An 18,341-nucleotide genomic window follows, 5' to 3' on the forward strand; every position below is an offset into this window, starting at 1 on the left:
AATTGGAACTATGTGGTATACTGAGGTTGACGTGCTGTCAATGGATTGAGCCAGGGCATGTGAAGCATCTGGGGTAAACCATGTAAAGTTTTGTGGAGCCTAGATGTGCCACCTCTCGCATCAGTGAGGTAGTGCCAGGAAACAGACGAAGAAAGGCCACATCCGCTCGCATCTGTTCTCAAGCTGTCCTGTGAATTGCACCGAAACCACAGATTCCTATCCACATCCAGGCCCCCACAGAACTTTCCGTGGTTTATCCTTGTATGTTTCACATACCCTTGTTTAACCAAGTCCAATGACAGCATGTCAACTCCAGTATACCACATAGCACCATTTCATTCTATCCTATGAACGCCTTTCACCCTCCTGCATATTCAGGCCCCATTCGCTCAAAATCTCTCTCATCCTTTCCTTCCATCTTCAATGTAGTCTCCCCCTCCTTCTTCTTCCTTCCACTTCTGACACTTTTACCCTCTTTTTCAACCTCTCACCACTTATTCTCTCCAACTGTCTTGCATCGACTGGGAAAGGAGTCTGGTGTTTGCTGATGATACTGCCCAAGCAGCAGATCCAAATGAGAAACTGCATAAGCTAGAGTCTGAGTTTGGGACAGTGTATGAAAAAGGAAAGTTGAGAGTAAATGTGAATAAACATAATGTTATTATGTTTAGTAATGAAAAGAGACTGGTTTTTTGGAGAATGAATCTGAATGGAGAGAACCTGGAGGTAGTGGAGTGTTTCAGATGCCTGGCATTGGTTATGACAATAAATGGAACTAAGGGAGCTGGTGTTAGCCATAGGATGGGAAAGGGGGTACAGGTCTTGGGAAATGAATAACTTAAGGAAAGGGAGATCACTATCTTCAAGGGAAATTGGTATATTTGATGATGCAGTAATTCCATTGGTGCTGAATGGATGTGTGGCATTGGCCTCAGACAAAAAATGTTGGGGACAAACTGAATGTACTGAAAATGAAATGTTTGAGGACAATAAGCAAAGACCATTCAATGAATAAGAAATTATACAAGAAAGGTGCCGTAGTAAGGGGAGTATGTATGAATGAAATGAAGAGAGTGTACAAAAATGGTTTGAATATTTGGAGTGAATGAGTGGGAAAAATATGACAAAGAATGTGAACATATCAGAAATGGAAGGAACAAGGAAAAGAAGGAAATCAAGGAGGAGGTGGAGAGATGGAGTGAAAGATGCTATGAAGTCTTTCAGCCTGAACATGCAGGAGAGTGTGAGTTATGAAGGGGACTAAGTGAATCAGAGAGATGAGATTTAATGAGGACGATATACTGTCAACAGGGTGAACCTGGGAATATGAACCTGGCATACAAGGCTGTCAGGAGAAACCATGGAGAGGTCTTTGGGGTCTGATTATGGATAAGGAGCACTGGTTTAAGTGCAATTTACATGACAGTAAGTGTGTAAATGTGAACAAATGAAGCCATATCTTTACCTGTTCCTGGCATTATCTCGCTAACACAGGAACGGCATACATGCATGAAACAAAAAATTAGGCAAGAACCTAGTGAAGAGATTCGCGAAGAAAACTGAAGACAACTGTGAAGAAAACGTGAAAAATAAAATCCACAACAAAATTTACATGGTGCTTTGGCAAGAAAATAGTGAAATTGGAAAAAATGTAGCTTAGACATTGAAGCTTATTGATTTTTTATTTTATCTTTTTTTTATTCATACTATTCGCCATTTCCTGCATTAGCAAGGTAGCGTTAAGAACAGAGGACTGGACCTTTGAGGGAATATCCTCACCTGGCCCCCTTTCTGTTCCTTCTTTTGGAAAACTAAAAAAAACAGAGGGGAGGATTTCCAGCCCCCCGCTCCCTTCCCTTTTAGTTGCCTTCTACGACACGCAGAGAATACGTGGGAAGTATTCTTTCTCCCGTATCCCCAGGGAAAATATATATATTTTTTTCTTTTTTCCTTATACTTTGTCGCTGTCTCCCGCGCCCGCGAGGCAGCGCAAGGAAACAGACGAAAGAAATGGCCCACCCCACCCCCCATACAAGCTTATTGATACAGTGGTTAAATTGATGAGAACTACTATTGACGTTTGTGTAAATAAATTAAACATTTCCTTTTTCCATAGCCAGAGGTTGAACCATTATGTGACATTCATTTTTTCATTTCATTTCAAGCTAGAAGTTTCAGTTTTCTAAATTGTTTCTTACATTTTTCACATGTATATATATGTATGTGTGTGTGTGTGTGTGTATGTGTGCGTGTGTGTGTGTATGTGTGTGTATGTGTATATATATATATGTATATTATCCCTGGGGATAGGGGTGAAAGAATACTTCCCACACATTCCTCGCGTGTCGTAGAAAGGACTAGAGGGGATGGGAGCGGGGGGCCAGAAATCCTCCCCTCCTTGTATTTTTTTAACTTTCTAAAATGAGAAACAGAAGAAGGAGTCACGCGGGGAGTGCTCATCCTCCTCGAAGGCTCAGATTGGGGTGCCTAAATGTGTGTGGATGTAACCAAGATGTGAAAAAAGGAGAGATAGGTAGTATGTTTGAGGAAAGGAACCTGGATGTTTTGGCTCTGAGTGAAACGAAGCTCAAGGGTAAAGGGGAAGAGTGGTTTGGGAATGTCTTGGGAGTAAAGTCAGGGGTTAGTGAGAGGACAAGAGCAAGGGAAGGAGTAGCAGTACTCCTGAAACAGGAGTTGTGGAAGTATGTGATAGAATGTAAGAAAGTAAATTCTCGATTAATATGGGTAAAACTGAAAGTTGATGGAGAGAGATGGGTGATTATTGGTGCATATGGGGTTGTTAGGGAGGTAAATGCAAGAGTTTTGGAAAGAGGGGCAAGTATGAAGTCTGTTGGGGATGAGAGAGCTTGGGAAGTGAGTCAGTTGTTGTTCGCTGATGATACAGCGCTGGTGGCTGATTCATGTGAGAAACTGCAGAAGCTGGTGACTGAGTTTGGTAAAGTGTGTGAAAGAAGAAAGTTAAGAGTAAATGTGAATAAGAGCAAGGTTATTAGGTACAGTAGGGTTGAGGGTCAAGTCAATTGGGAAGCGAGTTTGAATGGAGAAAAACTGGAGGAAGTGAAGTGTTTTAGATATCTGGGAGTGGATCTGGCAGCGGATGGAACCATGGAAGCGGAAGTGGATCATAGGGTGGGGGAGGGGGCGAAAATTCTGGGGGCCTTGAAGAATGTGTGGAAGTCGAGAACATTATCTCGGAAAGCAAAAATGGGTATGTTTGAAGGAATAGTGGTTCCAACAATGTTGTATGGTTGCGAGGCGTGGGCTATGGATAGAGTTGTGCGCAGGAGGATGGATGTGCTGGAAATGAGATGTTTGAGGACAATGTGTGGTGTGAGGTGGTTTGATCGAGTGAGTAACGTAAGGGTAAGAGAGATGTGTGGAAATAAAAAGAGCGTGGTTGAGAGAGCAGAAGAGGGTGTTTTGAAGTGGTTTGGGCACATGGAGAGAATGAGTGAGGAAAGATTGACCAAGGGGATATATGTGTCGGAGGTGGAGGGAACGAGGAGAAGAGGGAGACCAAATTGGAGGTGGAAAGATGGAGTGAAAAAGATTTTGTGTGATCGGGGCCTGAACATGCAGGAGGGTGAAAGGAGGGTAAGGAATAGAGTGAATTGGAGCGATGTGGTATACCGGGGTTGCCGTGCTGTCAGTGGATTGAATCAAGGCATATGAAGCGTCTGGGGTAAACCATGGAAAGCTGTGTAGGTATGTATATTTGCGTGTGTGGACGTATGTATATACATGTGTATGGGGGGGGGGCATTTCTTTCGTCTGTTTCCTTGCGCTACCTCGCAAACGCGGGAGACAGCGACAAAGTATAATAAAATATAAATAATATGCACCTGGCCATGAGAAGAAAGATCATGAGAGGCAAGTGTTCTGGGAGCAGCTGAATGAGTGTGTTAGTGGTTTTGATGCACGAGACCGGGTTATAGTGTTGGGGGATTTGAATGCAAAGGTTAGTAATGTGGCAGTTGAGGGAATAATTGGTATACATGGGGTGTTCAGTGTTGTAAATGGAAATGGTGAAGAGCTTGTAGATTTATGTGCTGAAAAAGGACTGATGATTGGGAATACCTGGTTTAAAAAGCGAGATATACATAAGTATACTTATGTAAGTAGGAGAGATGGCCAGAGAGCGTTATTGGATTAAGTGTTAATTGACAGGAGCGCGAAAGAGAGACTTTTGGATGTTAATGTGCTGAGAGGTGCAACTGGAGGGATGTCTGATCATTATCTTGTGGAGGCTAAGGTGAAGATTTGTATGGGTTTCCAGAAAAGAAGAGTGAATGTTGGGGTGAAGAGGGTGGTGAGAGTAAGTGAGCTTGGGAAGGAGACTTGTGTGAGGAAGTACCAGGAGAGACTGAGTACAGAATGGAAAAAGGTGAGAACAATGGAAGTAAGGGGAGTGGGGGAGGAATGGGATGTATTTAGGGAATCAGTGATGGATTGCGCAAAAGATACTTGTGGCATGAGAAGAGTGGGAGGTGGGTTGATTAGAAAGGGTAGTGAGTGGTGGGATGAAGAAGTAAAAGTATTAGTGAAAGAGAAGAGAGAGGCATTTGGACGATTTTTGCAGGGAAAAAATGAAATTGAGTGGGAGACGTATAAAAGAAAGAGACAGGAGGTCAAGAGAAAGGTGCAAGAGGTGAAAAAAAGGGCAAATGAGAGTTGGGGTGAGAGAGTATCATTAAATTTTAGGGAGAATAAAAAGATGTTCTGGAAAGAGGTAAATAAAGTGCGTAAGACAAGGGAGCAAATGGGAACTTCAGTGAAGGGCGCAAATGGGGAGGTGATAACAAGTAGTGGTGATGTGAGAAGGAGATGGAGTGAGTATTTTGAAGGTTTGTTGAATGTGTTTGATGATAGAGTGGCAGATATAGGGTATTTTGGTCGAGGTGGTGTGCAAAGTGCAAGGGTTAGGGAAAATGATTTGGTAAACAGAGAAGAGGTAGTAAAAGCTTTGCGGAAGATGAAAGCCGGCAAGGCAGCAGGTTTGGATGGTATTGCAGTGGAATTTATTAAAAAAAGGGGGTGACTGTATGGTTGACTGGTTGGTAAGGTTATTTAATGTATGTATGACTCATGGTGAGGTGCCTGAGGATTGGCGGAATGCGTGCATAGTGCCATTGTACAAAGGCAAAGGGGATAAGAGTGAGTGCTCAAATTACAGAGGTATAAGTTTGTTGAGTATTCCTGGCAAATTATATGGGAGGGTATTGATTGAGAGGGTGAAGGCATGTACAGAGCATCAGATTGGGGAAAAACAGTGTGGTTTCAGAAGTGGTAGAGGATGTGTGGATCAGGTGTTTGCTTTGAAGAATGTATGTGAGAAATACTTAGAAAAGCAAATGGATTTGTATGTAGCATTTATGGATCTGGAGAAGGCATATGATAGAGTTGATAGAGATGCTCTGTGGAAGGTATTAAGAATATATGGTGTGGGAGGCAAGTTGTTAGAAGCAGTGAAAAGTTTTTATCGAGGATGTAAGGCATGTGTACGTGTAGGAAGAGAGGAAAGTGATTGGTTCTCAGTGAATGTAGGTTTGCAGCAGGGGTGTGTGATGTCTCCATGGTTGTTTAATTTGTTTATGGATGGGGTTGTTAGGGAGGTGAATGCAAGAGTTTTGGAAAGAGGGGCAAGTATGAAGTCTGTTGGGGATGAGAGAGCTTGGGAAGTGAGTCAGTTGTTGTTCGCTAATGATACAGCGCTGGTGGCTGATTCATGTGAGAAACTGCAGAAGCTGGTGACTGAGTTTGGTAAAGTGTGTGAAAGAAGAAAGTTAAGAGTAAATGTGAATAAGAGCAAGGTTATTAGGTACAGTAGGGTTGTGGGTCAAGTCAATTGGGAGGTGAGTTTGAATGGAGAAAAACTGGAGGAAGTGAAGTGTTTTAGATATCTGGGAGTGGATCTGGCAGCGGATGGAAACATGGAAGTGGAAGTGGATCATAGGGTGGGGGAGTGGGCGAAAATTCTGGGAGCCTTGAAGAATGTGTGGAAGTCGAGAACATTATCTCGGAAAGCAAAAATGGGTATGTTTGAAGGAATAGTGGTTCCAACAATGTTGTATGGTTGCGAGGCGTGGACTATGGATAGAGTTGTGCGCAGGAGGATGGATGTGCTGGAAATGAGATGTTTGAGGACAATGTGTGGTGTGAGGTGGTTTGATCGAGTAAGTAACGTAAGGGTAAGAGAGATGTGTGGAAATAAAAAGAGCGTGGTTGAGAGAGCAGAAGAGGGTGTTTTGAAATGGTTTGGTCACATGGAGAGAATGAGTGAGGAAAGATTGACCAAGAGGATATATGTGTCGGAGGTGGAGGGAACAAGGAGAAGAGGGAGACCAAATTGGAGGTGGAAAGATGGAGTGAAAAAGATTTTGTGTGATCAGGGCCTGAACATGCAGGAGGGTGAAAGGAGGGCAAGGAATAGAGTGAATTGGAGCGATGTGGTATACCGGGGTTGACGTGCTGTCAGTGGATTGAATCAAGGCATGTGAAGTGTCTGGGGTAAACCATGGAAAGTTGTGTAGGTATGTATATTTGCGTGTGTGGACGTATGTATATACATGTGTATGGGGGTGGGTTGGGCCATTTCTTTCGTTCTGTTTCCTTGCGCTACCTCACAAACGCGGGAGACAGCGACAAAAAAAAAAAGAAAAAAAAAAAATTACAAAATCTAAGTTCAAATGTGGCCTGGTTGTAGATATGGGTTCTGGCTTTGGTGCATTAAGCATGACAGCTAGGGAGTGAATCTTGGGTAAATGAAATCATTTTTACACCTGTTCCTGGCACTACCTAATGCAGGAATGTGCAAATATGTATGAAAAATTTTTGAAACACAAGCAGTTGCATATCTTTGAATGTTTAAAGGCAATTCCAAATCTACCACCCACTTTTTTCATTCCTTTTTTGAATGTGCAAATACTCGTTCGCATATTTAAAAAGACTGGTTTCTTCACGTCCTCTAAAGTTCAGAAACAATTTCCCTTGTCTCTTCTTTTCCCTTTCATAATCCTTTCTATATTTCAATGAAGGTTTGGCCTTATGTGGACCTTTGTTCATGACTGGAGGCTCCAACGAAAAAAAAAAAAAAGGATTATCACATTCACTTCATACTAATTTGACATCTCCCATGATAGTTATGTAGTGCCAGGAAAAGGCAAAGAAAAGGCCTCATTCACCTACATACATTCTCTAGCTGTAATGAACCAAAACCACAGCCCCCTATCCACAGCCAGGCCCCAAGACCTTGCCATGGTTTCCGAATAGCTTCATATGCCCTGGTACAGTCCACTGACAGCACATCACACCCTGTATACCACAACATTCCAACTCACTCTATCCCGTGCATGCCTTTTGCCCTCCAGCATGCTCAAGTCACAACCACTTAAATTCACTTTCAGTCATTCTTTCCATCTCCGGCTTGGTCTTTTCCATCTCCAGTTTGGTTTCCGCTTACTATGTATCCCCTTCACTTATGACAAAAATCCTCTCTATCAACCTTTCCTAACTTATTTTCTCCAATCCAAACCATTTTTGCATACCCTCTTCAGCATTATGAACCACCATACTCTTCATAGCTCCACACCCATCCACACCCCTCTCAAACCTTTTATCACTTGCTAAATCAAACCACCTCACACCACATACTGTCCTAAAATGTTTCATTTCCAAAACACATCCACCCTTCTCTGAACATAGCCTTCCACAGCTCATGCCTTACATCCATACAAGGCTGGGACTACTTTGCCTTCAAACATACCCATTTTCACTAAGTCTTCTCTTTCCCCACATTCCTTAACGATACCAGACAATTCTCCCCCTCAACCATCCTACAACACTTTTGCTTCCATGGTTCCATTCCCTGCCATGTCTACTCCCATGTATCTTAAACCATCCACTTCCTCTAGATTTTCTCTATTGAAACCCACACCCAAATTAACCTGCTAAACCTAATAACTTTGCATTTGTTCACATAACAGAGCCTCTTTCCAGGTCACCCTAACCTCAACACAATGCATAATATATAACCTCTCTCCAAAGCCCCTTGCATTTACCTCCAATATCACTCCATTCATAAACAAATTGAAGTCACTGTGACATCACATTTCCCTGCCAAAGACCTGTCTTCACATAAAACCATTCACCCTCCTCTCTTCCTATTCACTCACTCACACACACACACACACACACACACACACACACACACATATTACACTCTAAAAAAGCTTTTCACTGTTTCTAGCAGTTTTCCTTCCACACCATATATTCAAAAGCAAGGCCTCTGAGAGGAATTTTATCTGGGGGTACAAAGTTTCTTTTGGATGACCTTCCCTTCTCCATTAGTCATCCAGTGTTTATCCATAATGGTTTTATGCCATGAGCTGTAAGGCCAAAAGCGGAATGGAAGATGAAAGATGGGTGGAATGCTAGTCTTCAATATATGCAACCATTTCTAAGATCATACGAAATTCCCAGGCTCCCTTTTGGACCCCTATGCCTGGGTAAGAAATACTCGGTGACCCCTCTCCCTCATTGGCCATGTTCAAAAGACCTTCCACATGGCATCTTTCAAGCCTGTCAAGTGCTTACTCTAGATCTATGAATGCCACACAAATCCTTCTGTTTCTCTTAGTATGTCTCACACACTTTCTTTCAAGCAAACGTCTGAACCACATATCCTCTACCACTCCTGAAACAATATTGTTGCTCAGCAGCCTGATGCTCTGTACATCCCTTCACCATCTCAATCACCCCTCTCCCATACAACTGAACATGTCCACTCAACAAACTTAGACACCAGTAGTTAGAGCATCCTTCCATTACAATGGCACTATACATGCATTCTGTCAATCTTCCAGCACCTAACCATGATCCACAGGAACACTGAAAATCCTAACATCCATTCCAACCACCTTGTCATGTTCCATGTTAAGAAAGGCTTTCACCACCTCTTCTCTCTTCACCAAACCCCTTTCCATAACTCCTGCATTTTGCACATCTCCCAACCCAAACATCCTTCATCTGCCTTCTTAACATCATAGACATTAAAGAATCTTTCAAAATACTCCCTCAATCTACTCCTCACCTTATCACTACCTGCTAACCCTTCCTCATTTGCTCCTTTCACCAATGTTCCCATTTATTATTGTTTTTCTAACACTATTGACCCCTCTCTTCTTCATGCACTTTAATCTCATTTGCCCTATTTTTTAACCCTTGTACCTTCACTTAACCTTCTGCTACTTTCACTTGTACATCTCCTAGTCAATTGCACTCCTTCCCTGTAAGAACCACCCTTATATCTCTTGTCTCTTTCACTAGCATATTTACTCCATCATATCACCATTCACAACCCTTTCTCACCAGCTCATCTCTCACCTTTTCCTTGCCACATGCTTCTCCTTTACGTGCCACCACTGCTTCCCTAAAAATCTTCCACTGCTTACCCACTCCCCTTGCTTAGTTTACTTACATCTATTGTCATTCTAAAACCAATCTCTCCAGATATTTCTTTACACACATCACTTCTTCAAGCTCACTTTCATTACCCTCTCCTCACTCATAATATTTCCTCCTTTCAAAAAAATCTCTACGAGTTTTCACACTTGCCTCCACCAGGCAATGATCAAACATGCCAACACATTCATATCTGAGGGTCTTTCTTCTGCATGCTCATCAATTATTACACATTCATATCTGAGGGTCTTTCTTCTGCATGCTCATCAATTATTACATCATCCAAAAGCATCCACTTACCATCTTTTCAACTCATCCACATATATGGGTTGCTTTTTTGGAACATATTCCCAATCACTGTCTTTTTTCTTTGACACATCAAAAGCTGTTCACCATTCCTGTTCATCTCACTGAATAAACCCATGTCACCCTTTTATACCCTAAACTGCCACATTGCTCACTTTTGCAATTAAATCACTCAACACTAATACCTGATCTCTAACACCAAAACTGCTAACACACTCACTCATCTGCTTCCAAAACACTTGCCTCTCAACAACTTACTTCTGGCTAGATGCAAATGAACTACAAATAATTCATCTCCTGCAACCAACATCCATTTTTACACATCAATTTGGAGAGAATTTCCCGGCACTTTTTCACAACCAACATCCATTTTTAAACATCAATTTGGAGAGAATTTCCTGGCACTTTTTCACACAATCCCACTACTCCTGCTTCAAAAAATAATGCTATACCCTTACCCCTAACTTTACTTTTACACTAACACAAACCCTTGACATTACCCATGAGATATTCTGTCATTCTTCCCCTTAACCACTGAGCTTTGTTTCACTCACAGCCAGTACATCCAGGTTTTTTTCCTCAAACATACAACCTATCTCCTTTCTTCTCATTTTGGTTACATCCACACATTTAGACACTCCAGCCTGACTCTTAAAGGATGATGAGCATTCCTCACGGTTCCTTCTTCTGCTATTTCAAAAACTGAAAATGAATGGAATATGGCAGTAGAATTCTTTCTCCCCTACCTCAGGGTCACAGTTTTCAGTCAAATGAAATGCAACACAATCACATTAAAGCACAATATTAATATACTGAAAAAATGTATACAGACATATAAAACCATTTAAATGGAAAATCAGTTTTACACTAATTACCAACATTCTCTCTAACAAATATAAACTATCCATGTGTTCCTAGTATACCAAACCCGTACCTAAATACCACTGCTTGTTTACCCCTGTTCACACACATCTGATTAACTTAGTTTTCCTACAAACTGGTAGTACCTGGATAAACATGAGTATACAAAAACAATACTAAATGAAACATCATCTTATGATAAAACAGATATATCCGAGTTCACTTGAAGCACCAAATAATAGGCATATACATATGAATAATTTGCATGCCCCATACACAACTACAAACTAATAATGGCCAGTAACAAAGGAACAACATAAAAAACAGTTTCTCGTGCAACCAATGTATATACGTACTACCAACTGAGAACGACTATGAGCTTTCACAGGTTTTCTATCTATCTTATCTTGCTGTCAATACCTCTGATGCCCATTCCCTCATGGGGGTGGCCATGGCAGAAGAGTCTTCATTACTGTTGTACTCTAGAGCTGCTTTTTAGCCTTTAGTGCCTCGACCTGAACAGGCCACTGGCAGAGGGTAACTCGAGGCAGCATTTTCAGAGGCTCTTATCTTCCAGCCAAATAGTTATACCTAAAGTTCCCAGAAGATGCTCCAACCTCATGTCTCTATCTAATGCTCCAGTCTAACATTCCATCCTACTAATACCTATCTATTGCCCCTATCATTTTGCAAAAGTCAGGGCTAGTGCACAACATTCACCACAGGAAAATTTAAGAGTCACAAATAACAACTTGTGTGACATAAGTGTTCTCAAGCATCATGTGTAACATATAGAGACTGTATGTTTGTGGACAGAATGCCAGCAGTCCATGTGTGGGTGAGGCAGAAAACCACAATTATCTGAGTCAAAGAAGGTCAAAGAAACTTTAAGAGCAATAACCGATCATTTTTGGAGGGTAACTCACTCTTTAAAACATAATTACCCTGAAAATAACTGAACCACAACTGATAGCAGCACAGTTTGTCAGTCCCTGCTGTGGAAATTTATGTGATATCTGTTCTGGTTTTATACCTATCTTGACCAATATATCTATCCATCTATATCTCTGATGCCTGTTCCAATTGGAACTCCCTCAAAGGAGTGGTCACAGCAACAGTCTCTCCATAAGTAAACAATTATTCCTTCATGTAAACATCTTTCAAACTATATACTGAAATATTTTCTGTTCACAAAAGCTTTCAGTTTACCTTGCAAAATTATACATGTACTCTGAATGTCATCATTCTCATTAGTGTCCATAATGAGCTTTACTCAAATACCTAAACCTGTCCACAACTTATAGTTCTTTACAATCTATATGGACATCACAATGACATCTTTTTCATAAAACCCATACTTTTATTCAACTCACATTTACTTTCACAAAAACATTTCTATATATGCTTGTGGCATGAGAAGAGTGGGAGGTGGGTTGATTAGAAAGGGTAGTGAGTGGTGGGATGAAGAAGTAAGAGTATTAGCGAAAGAGAAGAGAGAGGCATTTGGACGATTTTTGCAGGGAAAAAATGCAATTGAGTGGGAGACGTATAAAAGAAAGAGACAGGAGGTCAAGAGAAAGGTGCAAGAGGTGAAAAAAAGGGCAAATGAGAGTTGGGGTGAGAGAGTATCATTAAATTTTAGGGAGAATAAAAAGATGTTCTGGAAGGAGGTAAATAAAGTGCGTACGACAAGGGAGCAAATGGGAACTTCAGTGAAGGGCGCAAATGGGGAGGTGATAACAAGTAGTGGTGATGTGAGAAGGAGATGGAGTGAGTATTTTGAAGGTTTGTTGAATGTGTTTGATGATAGAGTGGCAGATATAGGGTGTTTTGGTCGAGGTGGTGTGCAAAGTGCGAGGGTTAGGGAAAATGATTTGGTAAACAGAGAAGAGGTAGTAAAAGCTTTGCGGAAGATGAAAGTCGGCAAGGCAGCAGGTTTGGATGGTATTGCAGTGGAATTTATTAAAAAGGGGGGTGACTGTATTGTTGACTGGTTGGTAAGGTTATTTAATGTATGTATGACTCATGGTGAGGTGCCTGAGGATTGGCGGAATGCGTGCATAGTGCCATTGTACAAAGGCAAAGGGGATAAGAGTGAGTGCTCAAATTACAGAGGTATAAGTTTGTTGAGTATTCCTGGCAAATTATATGGGAGGGTACTGATTGAGAGGGTGAAGGCATGTACAGAGCATCAGATTGGGGAAGAGCAGTGTGGTTTCAGAAGTGGTAGAGGATGTGTGGATCAGGTGTTTGCTTTGAAGAATGTATGTGAGAAATACTTAGAAAAGCAAATGGATTTGTATGTAGCATTTATGGATCTGGAGAAGGCATATGATAGAGTTGATAGAGATGCTCTGTGGAAGGTATTAAGAATATATGGTGTGGGAGGCAAGTTGTTAGAAGCAGTGAAAAGTTTTTATCGAGGATGTAAGGCATGTGTACGTGTAGGAAGAGAGGAAAGTGATTGGTTCTCAGTGAATGTAGGTTTGCAGCAGGGGTGTGTGATGTCTCCATGGTTGTTTAATTTGTTTAAGGATGGGGTTGTTAGGGAGGTGAATGCAAGAGTTTTGGAAAGAGGGGCAAGTATGAAGTCTGTTGGGGATGAGAGAGCTTGGGAAGTGAGTCAGTTGTTGTTCGCTGATGATACAGCGCTGGTGGCTGATTCATGTGAGAAACTGCAGAAGCTGGTGACTGAGTTTGGTAAAGTGTGTGAAAGAAGAAAGTTAAGAGTAAATGTGAATAAGAGCAAGGTTATTAGGTACAGTAGGGTTGAGGGTCAAGTCAATTGGGAGGTGAGTTTGAATGGAGAAAAACTGGAGGAAGTGAAGTGTTTTAGATATCTGGGAGTGGATCTGGCAGCGGATGGAACCATGGAAGCGGAAGTGGATCATAGGGTGGGGGAGGGGGCAAAAATTCTGGGAGCCTTGAAGAATGTGTGGAAGTCGAGAACATTATCTCGGAAAGCAAAAATGGGTATGTTTGAAGGAATAGTGGTTCCAACAATGTTGTATGGTTGCGAGGCGTGGACTATGGATAGAGTTGTGCGCAGGAGGATGGATGTGCTGGAAATGAGATGTTTGAGGACAATGTGTGGTGTGAGGTGGTTTGATCGAGTAAGTAACGTAAGGGTAAGAGAGATGTGTGGAAATAAAAAGAGCGTGGTTGAGGGAGCAGAAGAGGGTGTTTTGAAATGGTTTGGTCACATGGAGAGAATGAGTGAGGAAAGATTGACCAAGAGGATATATGTGTCGGAGGTAGAGGGAACGAGGAGAAGAGGGAGACCAAATTGGAGGTGGAAAGATGGAGTGAAAAAGATTTTGTGTGATCGGGGCCTGAACATGCAGGAGGGTGAAAGGAGGGCAAGGAATAGAGTGAATTGGAGCGATGTGGTATACCGGGGTTGACGTGCTGTCAGTGGATTGAATCAAGGCATGTGAAGTGTCTGGGGTAAACCATGGAAAGTTGTGTAGGTATGTATATTTGCGTGTGTGGATGTATGTATATACATGTGTATGGGGGTGGGTTGGGCCATTTCTTTCGTCTGTTTCCCTGCGCTACCTCGCAAACGCGGGAGACAGCGACAGAGCAAAAAAAAAAAAAAAAAAAAAAAAAAAAATTAACAAAGTAATCCACCACTGGATCCTATTCTAGCTGTTCAATAAGTAACTAACTTCAATTCTGTCTCATCACAATTTAGCATCTTTATGCCTTAAATTACCCCTCTTCACAAAAAACATTAAATGCCCTGTGATAACACACAACCTTAATTTTTCTATATTCTCATAAAATCATACTATCAGTCCTAAACATGTATTAATTTCAGCATGAAGATTGTTACTTCCCTGAGAGCTTTCCTCTGCATTTATTACATGCTTCTGAAATTCATAAATACTACAAACACATCTTTTTCTCCAGATTTGCAACTAGTAGATGAGTAACTCGTAGATGTGTAACTAGCAGATGTGTAATTACAATAATCTGCTTTACCCATCCTCTTCCCTTCCTACTCTCTCCTTTTTCTTCACCTACATGTGTATGGTGTGCAATAAAAGTTTTCTTTTTCATACCAAAGTGCCTTTCTTGCTTTTCAAAAGTAACACCATAAACATAAACAAAAGGACTCATTCTACATTCATCAGTCTCTAGCTGTCAAGCCACACAAGCAGATCCATGGTTTACATTGCCATGGTTCAGCCCATTAACATGTTGTTATCCTCCGTATTTCATCTTGCTCCACTTCCTTCTACTTTATACACAGTTCCTTTATGTTCAGATCTCTCTCTCTCTCTCTCTCTCTCTCTCTCTCTCTCTCTCTCTCTCTCTCTCTCTCTCTCTCTCTCTCTCTCTCTCTCTCTCTCTCTCTCTCTCTCTCTCTCTCTCTCTCTCTCTCTCTCTCTCTCTCTCTCTCTCTCTCTCTCTCTCTCTTCTCTCTCTCTCTCTCTTCTCTCTCTCTCTCTCTCTCTCTCTCTCTCTCTCTCTCTCTCTCTCTCTCTCTCTCTCTCTCTCTCTCTCTCTCTCTCTCTCTCTCTCTCTCTCTCTCTCTCTCTCTCTCTCTCTCTCTCTCTCTCTCTCTCTCTCTCTCTCTCTCTCTCTCTCTCTCTCTCTCTCTCTCTCTCTCTTCTCTCTCTCTTCTCTCTCTCTTCTCTCTCTCTCTCTCTTCTCTCTTCTCTCTCTTCTCTCTTCTCTCTCTCTCTCTCTCTCTCACATATACATCATCTTCATCAGTCTCTTTTAACCAATCCTCTCCACATGCCTGCACCATTTCTCCACACCCTGGTCAACTCTTCCAATAAGAATACTTACAACTCACTAAAAAGAGTCATTTTTTCACGATAAACTCACCTCATCACCCTTAAGCATTTCATTTGCAGTATACCCATCCTATTTCTTTCTTTTGCCTTCAACTTCAAAGCCCTAGACTTCCATGCACTAAAATACCCTTGCCCTCACAGAAAAAGACTTTTTCTTCCACAACCTTCAATGTGCCATAGACGAAGCTCATCCTTTATCCTGTGACCACTCCAGCCCCCATGGTCCCCGTTGTTGCCATGTCCTGTGACCACTCCAGCCCCCATGGTTCCCATTGTTGTCATGTCCACTATCAAGAACTTAGCACAACATTTCAAGTCCTCCTCAACTAAACTCACAATAAAGACACCCAAATAAACTTCCCTCAACCTCTTCCTGCTGCTGCACCTCATTTCTTTAGTTTTGTTCACATTATAGTTTAAAAATCTTTTGCAAACTCTCCTAAACATTCTCAACACCTCTGTTACTACCCTCCAATATACCCTGCCAACCATGTTAACTTATTCTCAACAATTCTCACAATTACTTTTGCTTCCAGTCACTTTAGATAGAGTTTCGGTGAAAAATTACACAAACCTATGCATGTCCTTATCAAGTGTGTGTCAATCTAAACATAACTGTATCTACAAATTACATTTTGCAAAAATCATCTTCCAAGAAAATCACTTTTTATGAAAATTATTACCATCACATATAATGAGATGTTCATTGCATTCATTATATGTGGATCCAAATTCGATCCTGGGTGACAGGCAGAACTGTTTGTGTTTAGGTGATCACTGAGAAACCCAAAGGTACTGGACTAACTCAACCCCTTCATGCCTCAAAGGTGACAGACTGCTGATGGGATGGGATACAGTATGTATAATACTGGTTTGTCCCATGTCAGTTTTACTAGTTTTTCAGGGCAAGACAAAGTCACAACTTTTCAACCAACCCACATCAGTTTTACAAGCTTTTCATGGTAAGACAAATTCACAACTTTTCAAGCAATGTACTACATAATGTGCATAGGGTAACTGATGATCCTAAGAGTTTATACAACATAATGTGTATAGGGTATATGATAATCCTAAAAGTTTAAAATGATTCAGCATTAAATGGCAAATTGGTATTAAGATATCACTAAAACAATACCTAAAATACCACTAAAAAACAAGGGTAAAGGAAATCCACGGATGAAGCAAGAGAAAAAAATTCAAATAGGACACAAGAAATCAAATAATGTTGATTACCTTAGTGCATTAAAATAAATAAGGCTAGATGAAGGTACTTCAAGAAAAAGTGCTATAAATGTCTGATTTCAAAAAGTCCTACTCAGATGAGCCATTTTCCAATCTTACACAAAACAAACAAGCCAACATGCTTGTGCACTGCAATAATTACAGTAAACCCTCAAAGTAACGTGCCCTGATATAACAAATTTCGGATTTAACAAAAAAGACAGATGATAATACAGTACTTTAATCACTGTATAAAAAAAATCATTTACCTCCTCCTAAAACACCTCCATATTTTCCCTGAAGTTTAATGATACTCTCTCAACTCGCATTTGCGCTCTTTTTTAACCCCTGCACCTTCCTCTTGATCTGCTGCCACTTTCTATAATACATCTCCCAATCATATGCAATCCTTCCTTGTAAGTACTACCCAAATGCATCTCTTTTATCAAATCTCACTAAAAAACTTTTTCTACACTTCAACTAGATTACTTTAGATTTAACAGACTTTCAGCATTAATGGACACCCCCCATCAGTCCATTAAATCAAGGGTTCACTGTGCTTTAATCACCATTTAAACTGTCTGCCCATTATCTTGCATTCCACTCCCATCTCCATCTGGTGAATAAGGGTCCAATACACCGTCACAGCTCAACTACAATTCCTGAACCAATATACAATGTGGACAGGCAATGAAAACCCAGGTCAACTACTGAGAACCCAATCAAAATCAAAACAAAAATCAAAGACAAAAGCACTAATTTGTACTTGATTTTACAAACGCTCCATCATAAGAATCATGTCATTTTTCCCACATTTAAAGACACTTTTTTCAAGCATGTAAAAACATTAATGCATAAGGCAAAAACCAATGAACTGCTAAACATACTAACTTAAATGGTTCATCATAGCAGAATACTTTAATTCAAAACTAAAAGATAAAAAGGAACAACTTACAGATTCAAGACCCACCTTCATCTGTTCCTGCACCTGCCGTAGCTGCTCTTGTAACTGTACCAATTTTCTTTCTCTCTCATCTTCTGAGTCATCTGTTTCACTTTCACTTTCACTATCTGATTCCTCAGAGTCTGTTGCTGGCTGAATTTCAAATGGCTCATCTTCTGGCACTTTGGCATATCTGTAATGAAGAAGAAACATATCAGTTACATTTTACAATCAAATAAAAACCAATGAAAGAGAGCATGGAATTAGGGGTATGAAGCATTAAAACTCAATCTATCACTCTATCTATATCTTTGATACCTGTTCCAAATGAAACTCCCTTAAAGGGGTGGCCACGGCAACAAAGTCTTCATAGCTAAAGAAACTGATGGCTCTTCATATTACCATTATTATTATTATCATATTTGATTGCTGTTTCCCACATGAGCAAAACAGTAAGAGAGATATATTTCACTTATTCATTTTATTATACTTTGTCGCTGTCTCCCGCATTAGCGAGGTAGCGCAAGGAAACAGATGAAAGAATGGCCCAACCCACCCACATACATGTCCAAACACGCACACATACATACCTATACATCTCAACGTATACATATATACACATACACAGACATATATACCCATGTACATAATTCATACTGTCTGCCCTTATTCACTCCCATCGCCACCCCACAACACATGAAAATGACAACCCCCTCCCC

The 18,341-nt window shown here is 40.9% G+C and overlaps 1 protein-coding gene across 21 annotated transcripts in view; it reads right to left on the reverse strand.

The window, feature by feature from the left end:
* Positions 1-18,341, reverse strand: part of LOC139748637 (uncharacterized) — a 615,583-nt gene that overhangs the window by 303,725 nt on the left and 293,517 nt on the right. For 14 of the 21 annotated variants that reach the window (XM_071661860.1, XM_071661846.1, XM_071661861.1 and 11 more), the window contains one exon: positions 17,635-17,815. In XM_071661860.1, coding sequence (XP_071517961.1) covers positions 17,635-17,815 — 181 coding nt within the window. The remainder of the gene's footprint in view (positions 1-17,634; positions 17,816-18,341) is intronic. The other 7 variants (XM_071661858.1, XM_071661845.1, XM_071661842.1 and 4 more) reach the window with 1 other exon arrangement.

The sequence above is a fragment of the Panulirus ornatus genome, chromosome 5 (genome assembly GCF_036320965.1).
Source record: "Panulirus ornatus isolate Po-2019 chromosome 5, ASM3632096v1, whole genome shotgun sequence".
In the NCBI taxonomy this organism is placed as follows: Eukaryota; Metazoa; Arthropoda; class Malacostraca; order Decapoda; family Palinuridae; genus Panulirus; species Panulirus ornatus.